The sequence below is a fragment of the Corvus brachyrhynchos genome, unplaced genomic scaffold, assembly GCF_000691975.1.
Source record: "Corvus brachyrhynchos isolate BGI_N302 unplaced genomic scaffold, ASM69197v1 scaffold580, whole genome shotgun sequence".
NCBI lineage: Eukaryota > Metazoa > Chordata > Aves > Passeriformes > Corvidae > Corvus > Corvus brachyrhynchos.
The window spans coordinates 503,642-514,011 of record NW_008240032.1 but is presented as its reverse complement, the minus strand read 5'-3'; the positions used below and the strand labels follow the sequence as shown (position 1 = coordinate 514,011).

At 47.5% G+C, this 10,370-nt stretch overlaps 1 protein-coding gene across 1 annotated transcript in view; it reads right to left on the bottom strand.

Annotated features, from left to right (window-relative positions):
- Positions 1-7,930, bottom strand: part of PUM1 (pumilio RNA binding family member 1) — a 73,179-nt gene extending 65,249 nt beyond the window's left edge. The window contains exon 1 of the mRNA XM_017743731.1: positions 7,505-7,930. Within this exon, the coding sequence (XP_017599220.1) occupies positions 7,505-7,918 (414 nt within the window). The 5' untranslated portion in view covers positions 7,919-7,930. The remainder of the gene's footprint in view (positions 1-7,504) is intronic.
- Positions 7,931-10,370: the final 2,440 nt, after the last annotated feature.

The following is a 10,370-nucleotide window of genomic DNA, read 5'->3' as shown; positions in this document are numbered from 1 at the left end:
GCTGCTGGCTGAGCTCCTGGAGAGCCTGGAGGAGATCACAGGATCTCAGCTCTGCACAGGGCTGCAGGTCCCACCCTGCTGGGGACCTCTTGTTTTGCTCCTCCCCTGCTGCAGAGACATGTGGGAAATTGTATTACTGTTACACGTCTCAGGACAGAGAAATGTCGTGATTCCTCAGCTCTAAGATGCCAGAATTCCAGACGGGTTTGGGGTGGAAAGGACCCTAAAAGCCCATCTTGTTGCAGGGACACCTTCCACTAAGCCAGGTTGCTCCAAGCTCTTTCCACCCTGGCCTTGAAGATCCAACAGCACTTGTTTTGTTTCTGTGACAAAACAGGAGAGGAAAGATTCCAAGTTCTCCCTGTTTGTACACTCCAGGTGCTTATCCAGAGCACCTCCAAAGGGGGATTATTCCTTGGATATTTATTTTTAACTCCTGGGTACTCTGCAAGTGTGAACACAACATTTCCATCCATTTGCCCTCCACGCTTTAAGTCTTGCTCAATTTGCAATAAAAGAAAAGCAACAAAAAACTCAAACCAAACATTTCTCTAGTAAAACATCCCTCAAAAAAAAAAAGTCAACATGACTACAAAAACACCAGAATTGAGACAGGAAGAACCAAAACCAAGAAACATCCTTAGAATGGAGAGGAGAAAACCAAAAACTACAGCTGAATACTTTGATTCACATACTCACAATTGTTAAAAGCTCTTGAAATGAACTAAAGGTTTACAAATTTCAGATGGAAACAAATCCTCCTTCAGCTGGGGGAGGCTGCTTGAGTTTGCCTTGTTTGAACAGCTCACACAGAAGGTTACTTCAAAAAATACCAGCTCTGAGTGCATTCACAGACACATTTATAGCATCCAGGAGAGGGGAAATGCATTCCCCAGCTGACAGCAAGGAAAGCATCACACGCTCCACAACAGGTCTGCCACTACCAGCCAGACCCAGGGTTAAAATATGTTGTTCCATCAACTGATTACTGCACTATTTTTAGTCTTCTCCCATAACAATAGTGGGTAAAGAAAGAATGTGAAGTCACAAGTATTAGACAGGATTAGGTGGTTTAACTACTATTTTTGTAGTAAAGGATTCATGGTTAGAATTGCTACTACCATTAGCTCTGGAAGCAAAAAGCCACTGAAATTGCAGATTGGCTAATGCTATCCCTGGCACTGGGCCAGGCTGATTAATGATTCAGGGGACAGAAATAACTGCAGGAAAGGCAGCCTTGCAGAGGGGCTCTCCTTCGTTAGCTAATTATGTTTTTCCTCCCATTTTATCCACCCAGGGAAGCGCTTCATTAACGCGGAATTTAGGTTACCCTGCCATGTCTCAGGCACATATTGGGGAGCAGGATTCAAAAACACGGGATTAGCTAAGAAACAACCTTCATTTTGTACTGCTGGAGCTGGCAATACTTCGGGAAAAGCATCTTCTGCATCCCAGGTGCGTGCCTGGATCAGCAGGTTTGTGCAAGCGCTCGGGGCCACGCTAAGATCTGACCACAGGGGGCTTTTCCTTTCACTCCCAGCCCTACTCTGACCCTTCCCAGGTTTAAATGCAGACGGAAAAGATGTGGGAAAGGGATGCAGCAATGTTTAATGTTTAAGGTGCCAAGGCACCTCTGTCAGAACAGATGTGAGTGGCCTCGTGCCACACCGAGAGCTCCGCAAGGGCCGAGTTTCACCCCAGAATCAAAGTCTGAACAGGACAAGAACCACGGCCAGATGTTCCCAATAAAAACAACCGCCCTGGAACAGAAGTTATCCCTAACAAAGGCAGGGGTAACAGGAGAGCTGAGAGCAGCTCCCTGCCGGGAGGGAGCAGCATCACATGGCAGGCGCACAAAGGAGCGGCTGTTCAGCCTGACATCAGCACCCAGGGAAAACAGCTTGGGAATCGTCCCTGATACACCTAAGAGGGAGTTCTCAGAGCCAGGCAAGCCAGAGACAATGCTCTGCACCAGCTCTTTAGTGCAATGCTCTGGAACAGAGGAGATTTCTGATCAGTGGCCGAAATGATCTGTGAGGAAGAGGCAGCTGGGCATGGGACTGGGTGGCTGGGGATGGACTGCAAAGCTTCACCCGCTCACCAAAATGCTCCCAGGATCACAACCTGCTCTGCAGAAGCACAGGGAGGTCACAGCAACTCAGCAAACCACAAACGAGCTGCTAAGGGGAGAGCAAAGCTGGGGAGAGGGGAGGAGAAAACAAGCAGGACAAGTTCTGTAATAAACCTCTTTTCAAAGCACACCTGTACAAGATATTCACTGAAATACCTGAAGTCTTCTGGAAGCACTGAAACTTGTAAATTCAGCAGTGTGAAAGCGGCTTTGCTCCTCCTGAGTGAGCACCATGACAAGGAAGCAGAGCACAAGAGCAACACCCACGGAGAAATCCCAACAGCAGCACGAGGTCACCTGGGCAATCCCAACTGGACAATCTTATCTGCAGCTGCCCATCAGAACAGTAAAGTCCATGATGGATTTGGAGGAAATAGAGTCTCAAAGTAACTTTCTGAACGTTTCAGTGTGTTTTCTCTCCCTCGTATATCACAAGGATTTTCCAACCTGAAATAACCAACTAAGCCAATCTACTCGTGCTCCTTCTACCTCAGGAGAAGTTTTCAGAGGGCATCACAAAGCAGAAAACCAAAGTAAATGCTCCAGTTCCCCTCCCAAGCTTCCCCTTCACTATAGAGAAATCCCTGTGAAACAGATCAGCCAAACCAGACATTTCGTTTCAGCAAGGAATAATGTTTCAAATTATCTGGGTATCAAATTAGCACAGCCCTTTCGGTGTCAGTGAAGGAAAGCCCTGACCAGTCCAGCGGGATACAGGAAGTTCCCATGAAAACTCAACGGGTTTAATGAAACAAGAGGTCAGAAACCACCTTCAAGAGCTGAGCCACGTGTGCTGTCACACGGTTTGTGTGACAAGGGACTCACTCCATACCTTCAACCCCAGCACAGACAACACATCCAATTATTTGGAGCACACTTCCACAGGCACATCAGAAATCCTGGAATGGTTTGGGATGGAAGAGACCTTAAATCCCAGCTCATTCCACCCCCTGCCATGGGCAGGGACACCTTCCCCTATCCCAGGTTGCTCCAAGACCTGTCCAACCTTGCCCCACATCCCCCAGGGATGGGGCAAAATCTCTGTCCTAAGAGTTAAGCATCACTTAAACAGTATTTCCCTTTGGAAAAACGAACACCAGGGCTTCCTTTGCTTCCAGTTTCTTTTCAGAGGACTTCACCACAACTTTCAGGCAAGTTCTGGTCGTGGTGCCTGCCAGCAGCACCAACACTGTCAAACACGCTCAGATCCAGCCGCTCCCAGGGCAGGGAGCAGCCTGGCTGGAGGAGCCGTGCTCCAGAAGGGCAGCTGCCAGAATTACCTTCTGTCTCCTCTCAAATCCCAGCTCCCAGTGACGAACTCGCACGGTCACACTGCCAAAAGGCAAAACTGAGCAGAAACCCCAGTCCCAGCCCTGTTGTGCTCACTATTCTTCAGTAACTCCATGTGAAAAATTCCCCACATTCACCAAGACCATCCCTGCAGAGTTCTATTGTCTCCAATTATTAATTAAACGTGCTCTGAGAGAAAGCAAATGCCTAAAATCATTTGCTTCTACTAAGCAACTCCCACACTACCCCAGTGCAATTCAGACAGTCTAAGTATATCCACGGACTGCAATTCCAGAGGGACCACCACCACAGGAACTCTCCCTTCACTCCAGTTCAAGCACACGCACACACGAGCCACAGGAGACCCCAGCCAAGAAAACCCGGCCAATTTTCCTAAAAACCTGCTCAGTGTTGATAACTTGTCCCAGCTGAATATCCCGAGTGTCTTTTCACTCGGCCCAGCAGCAGCAGCAGCGGCTGTTTGGGTTTGTGAGGAGATCTGTGCAGCCTTTCATAACCAAGACAGATGCAACCCAGGCCATTCCTCACCTGGAACCATCCTGTACCCTACCTGCGTGATGTCCTGACCCCTATCCATGGCTTTTGCTGGATGAACAGCCCACAAACACTCCCCTGCAGCCAGGGTAACTCTCTGCCCAACAGCAACCGGGCATCAGACAGCCCAGACCTGCTCACTGGAACATTAAAATTACTGGGGGACCCTGACACTCAACCTCATCCTGCTGCTTTTTGCGGATAAAGAGAGAAAAATTTGCAGTTAAGTGTCTTCCGTGGAAGTCTGGTGATTAAGGATTTGAAGCTGCAAACAGCTGGGAGTTTGCTCAGGAAATCTGAGGGAATCAGAAGTCTGATTCCATCACTACTTCAGTGTCTGGAGGGACAAAGAAGACCTTGTAGCACAAGTTTTTTGTGTGGATGGTGAACCTTTGATACCTGAGTATGTGAAATGACTGGGGCATCTTTAATTGTTTATTTTATACAGAAACTTGACCACACACACACCTGCCAAAGGAGAAGGGGAAAATGCAACAGGAAAAGAAAGTATCGAAGCAAAATACAAACAAGACCCAGCATTTTCCTGTTGCTCACAAGGAGAGGACACCACCAGGAAGGAGCTTCTCTCCTCCCTTCCTCGGGAGGAGTGAAACTTTTCCTTAAGCCATCCCTGCTAAAGCCACTCTCAGCTCAATTCCCAGAGCTACCAGTAGGAAAAGTGACCGGGAAGAACAGCACAGTAAAACCCACGGAAAACCAGGATACTGAGCTCAGCTGTGACTCACAGCCCTCCTGGCTGTTTAACACCACCACGAAATGCCATCATTTGGTAAAAGCCACGGGAGCATTATCACCAACAGACACACGCAACAAAAAGAATCTGGGATTCAACAATTAAAATCCTTTTTAATTTTAATAAAACCTTTAATTATGACCTCCCAAGCTCTAGGCAGACATTAACCTATATTAGCCTATAATTGGGGTTTTTTCTGTCTTCCCATTATCTTTCAGCTACTGAGTTTCCTAACCAGTCTTCAAGGCTGGGCCCTCACTGCACGATCTTTGGAAGTCTAAAACGAGAAGTACAGTAATAAAAGTGTATCCATAAGAAACTGAGAGTCGGGAGACATCCATCATGATTCCCCACCTCCCTGCATGTTCCAGAATTTCCTTCCACTTCTGTTCTTGCAGGCCAAATTCAATTCTACCCCAGCTAAGCCCAAACTGAATTAAATCATTTTGCACGCATAAGATTAGTCCTTGCTCCAAGGAATTTGTAATTTAAGAAGCAGATGTGGAGGTGGCCAAGAAGTCAGAAAGAATGGCAGTGTTAGGATTACACAGATCCCACATTCTGAAAAACCAGGAGTAAAACCCTGAGGCGGAGAACCACGGAAGAAGAGGGATGGAGCAATAAACACTGCTAAAAGTGCCCAGCACTCACTGGAGCACCTGGTACCAAACGAGACAGAGGAGAACAGGGTTAGTGCCCCACCTCAGAGCTGACTTGGAAGAAATTAAACACAAAGATTGGTTTAGAGATGAGCACTGAACGCAAAACCATGGGGACTGTGTGATAAATATGTGACAGCCAACGTAAAAGGCAGCAGGAAGCAGAACAGATAAAAACGCCGAGGTTAATTCTGCCCTGGTGGGCATTTCCTGAGCCTCAGCTGCCAGAACTGGCAGGGGAAGCTGCGAGAGCACCACGCAGCACCCTGTGCGCTCCATCCTGCAGGTGTGCTCTGTCCACACAACCTTCTCACCACTGTCCTGCCTCCAGACAACACAGGAACTGCATTTGAGAAGTTCGTTTAAACTAGCCTAAGTTAATGAGCTTTCCTTTCATTAAGTGGTTTATTTATTAATGGTTTATTATTATATTACTGAAGAAAATCAAGCTGAGCAACACTTCTGCTGACAACAGGGCAAGCCTCTGGAACAGGCAGGATTCTTTTGTTTCAGTGAAAGTTTATGTCTTTCCATTATTAAATAAATAAAAGTTCAAATACCAGCAGAGTTTTTAATGACTGCAAGCTTGGAGTGCCCTGTCCCCACCCCCCTTATCTCCAGTGAGTTTTGTTGTCTTTGCTTTCAGGGATTTGCAGTGAAAGGAAGATGAAAGTGTGAGCTGGAGGAAAAGAGGATTGAGAATTTATGACATCATTTTAATTCATGAAGTCATCTTGCCACAAAATGCCCAAACAATAGCAGTCCCTGCCCAGCCATCTCCACCCCAAGACTGCGTGGCTGCTTTGATTTGAAAAACCTACAAGTTTGCAGTAAGAAATTCTTGCTTACTGTTTCTTACACAACTTAAAACATTAAGATCTCTGGCTTTGATGTCTCTTGAAACAAGTTTTACAGTCAGTAACCAAAAACTTGGATAATAAACAGAAAAATCACATCTGTTTCAACGCAGTTATTTCTTCTGAAGTGATACCTAAATACTGTGTTTCTCCATCAATATTCTTCTAGCTCCTCAGCTCATATTGCAGTATTTTACGTGATTTTTCTTCCAGAACAAATTAACAGGGCACTCGCGTTTATTTCTTTGTTGATGTACACACTGCGTTCAGTGAGGTTGCAAAATTCCCTGCAATGTTTGCTTTTAAATGGTCTGGTTGGCAACACATCCCCTGGGGAGGCACAGCAGAGGAGCGAGGGCTTGGCCGCTTTGATTCCAGAAACTGGAGGCAGGAGATGTTCATAAAGGTTGCAAAAGCTTTGTGTCTGCTGCCCTGGCAATATTTGTGGGGATCATTCTGCTTTAAAATGTGCTTACACTCGGGTTCTGCTGCCTCGGAGAGGAAGCACTTGTGTGTCTTTGATGAGTGAGTTACAGGTCACAGACAGAGTGGAGTGAGTCAGCCGCTCCTTCAACTCCAGCACAAGTCACAATGCAACTGCTGAAAGGACTTCTAGTAAACACCACTACTGACACAGCCTGGCCCACTACCCCTTCAGAGACTCTGAGTGGCTCTAAGAAGTTCCTAAAACCACTGGTTGGTGACACTCTTAAAGCTGCTCTTCTCAGTTCAGCTAAGCACATCATCACCACCTCCCCCTCTAAAAGATAACCAGAAAAACCCAACCCCAAAGCAAAGAAACCCAGTCAAACACATCACCAGCAACTTCCACTACTGTGTTTTCCAATACTGGGGATGGTAAAAGCCCAGCCTACATGCATTGGCAGTTTTGTAATACCATTACATAAGAACTATTTAACTACAGCAACAGATTCGAAAAGCAGCAGCAGCAGTCACGGCTATGCTGGTTCACACATCAGGAAAAAAAAAATCAATAAAGGGAGCCATGAATTTTGTAAACATGCATTTGACTGTCACAGAGAGTGGACTGGGATTTGGGATTTCAACACCCTCAAGAGCAGAAGCCTTTCAGCTCAGAGCTACCAGGGTACCGCCACCCTGACGGGAGAAAACAAACAGCACCACTGTTGCCATTCCAACTCCACCAGAACCAGCTCCAGCTTTAGAAGAGCACCACGAAAAGCATCTCTGAGAAGCCTGAAGGGCTGCCTTTGGAAAGCTGGGAGCGGTTTTCTACCTGATGCTCTGCGTGGATGTTGTCCCCGGTGGGCCAGCGGTGTTTGCTGTTGTTGTAGCCGCCGCCGCCGCTGCCTCCTCCCCCCAGCTGCTCCCCGTGCTGCCTCTGGAAGAAATAATCCACCATGGCGTCGTCCTGGGAGCGCCCCGCCACTCCTATGGATCCCGGCACGGGGCTGGAGTGTGTCCCTGCTGCAAGGGCCTGGTTTGCAGCTGGCTGTGGCTGAGCCTGCGAGCCTGTGCCAGATGTCAGTACCACAGGCATGGTGGGGTTGGCTGTGTCTTGGGCGTGCTGCTTCAGGTGGGGGCTGAACGAGTCCTGCCACAGAACTGCTTTTCTCTTCAAAACGCACGCTACGCTCATTCCACCAACACCTGCAGGGGGGAGATGGGGAAAGAGAGGGAAAAGAGACATGAAATCCTCCCAGCTGCGGCTTTGCGTGTTTAGTAACACACCCATCTTGTGACTGGCAGGGGAACATCGCTGTGGCAAACGTGACTCCTTCAACACTCCCTCGCTCCGTGAGCCCAGCAGCTAAAATACCACTAAAAATGCACAGAAATCCCCCATTCTGTGCTGCACGGGGTTAGCAGGGTACACAGGATGCCCATGAGGGAGCAGCAGAATGGCAGCTTCTGCGATGGACAACACACTGACCGGAAAACTGCTGGGAAAAAGCCCCCAAAAATCCCCACGGAAAGCAGTGACACCAGCAGAACCTGCCGTGCCCATTTACACCTGGCAAAAGAGGCCAGGCCCCCCATCCATACAGACACTCGAGGCCCCCTGGATCCCATTCTATCCCAAAGTATTCCCTCAGTCATGCAAAGCAACAGTTTGGTTTGGGGTTGGTTTTTTTTTTGCAATGCAAACTTAAAATCCTGGATTTCTGCTCGTACAGTTCATGAAGTCCCAAGCACGACGTGCACTCTCCCTGCTAACTCAGAAGGCAGTAAAACCCATGGACAAGCTTTATGAAATTCCCTGGAGAAAGAGCAGCTAACCTGGGACCTCGGCAGAACTTTCCAGAGCAGGCACAGCCAGCACTGCTGGTCCTGCTGTCGATGGCACTGGGGGAAATTGAGTAACTCCCAACACATTTTCACTGAACACCCCAATAAATGAAATACCCCAATAAATGAAACACCCCAAACGTTTTGCATACATCCAAAAGATCTGCGTGCAGGAGGGAAACCTGCAGATTAAGCTGAAGCAACTCACTAACATCCCATTCCCCAAATATTTTGATAACATTCCAGCAGCACAAAACCACAGAAGTCTGTTTGTTATTTTAAGGCAGGACTATCAGAGCAATAAAGACACTACAGGTGTGAACAGCAAAGTGTTTCCCCCTGCTATATAATGCTCACACACAAGTCAAACTCATTTTTAAAGGCATGGGATAGTCTGAATTAATCTTTATTAAAAAGATCAATAGTTTATGACTTCAGGTACCCAAATGCAGCCCCACTGAGAGTTCTGAGGATGAAATTGGGGTGGTGGAGCCCTGAGAACCTCCTGGCACAGCTGCAGAGCAGCCCCAGGATGTTTTACTGTTGTACCTTGGTGGCTGCAGACCTTGGCCCTGCTCCTGCCAGCAGCTCCAGGGGCATGAAAGGCGGCTCTGTTCCCTCCCTGCTCCTCGTAGTAGCCCTGAACAACACTCAACTACTACAAACAACTTCCAAGAACAATTTACTAACAGTGGGGACACCAAAATAAAAAAGCCCGGCCCTATCCTTGACCAAACTTTGCCAGGTTTGCCCCACGAACTGAGCACAGGGTTAATATTCAGAGGAAAATGACTCTAAAAACTGCAGAGATCAGGGTTTTTTAATTGCACCTCCAACATAATTTGTTGCTGCACACACACACACACAGCCCCCACGGCCACTCTGCAGGGCTTTTTATACACTCACAACTTAAATACCAGGGACACCCAACAGGACTCACTCCTCCGGCTTTCAAAGAGTCTGGAAATCACCACCTTCCCCAAATACTTGAAAAAAACACTGAAAACACGATATGACTAAATCTTGAGTGATTTTAAGACTACAGCTCAAATTAATGGCATTTTCCTCTTAGTTTCACTTTAGCAAACAGTATCAAAATCATTCGGCGACATCACATGAAGCACTCAAGCTCCTCTACGCAATACGAACAACAAAAAAAAGTAATTAATGGTAAGAAATTCATTTATCATCAAACTGAGGTGTGTATTAAGCGAAGCAATGAAATCTGAGCGGCCTCTTGAAAGGAAGTTACAAGTTATCTCAGGGCAGACTTTAAAAAAAAGAAACAAAGGAAGATACTATGAATCCCCACCAAAAAAATGTCCAGTATCTGTAAGATTGTGACAAGCCCATTTCCAGGGGAAAACAAGGTACAAAGTTGCGCTGCCACAGCCTTTGCTCCCTCAAAAGGCGGCGGGTCCCTCTGTCCACAGGCACTAATTAATTTCTGGGTTAATAAAGGTGTTCTCATAAAAATCGGGGAGGGTCCAGAAAATCTCAGCCAATGGATTGAAGGAGAGGCTGCTCCCAGACGCTTCCCCTTTGGGCTGCTCCGAACACGAGCGGAAAACTTGGCAAAGGCGACATTTTGAAAGGGAGCAAAGGGGAAGGGAGCACTGTGGGCAGCTCAAGCTGAGTTCCAAGCCGTGTTTTTATGGGAATGCCGCGTTCGAGGCGGCGGGACAGCTGAATCCTGTCATTCAAAGCTCCCGGAGCCCCGGGAATACGCGCAGTCACCTACACGGGCACTCACAAACCCGCAGGGCCTCCAGAGCCTCTTCTCATTCCCAAACTCCTCCTAAAAATAGAGGATCAACTTTTCCCAGGTGAAAGCGTTCGCTGGGCAGAATCCC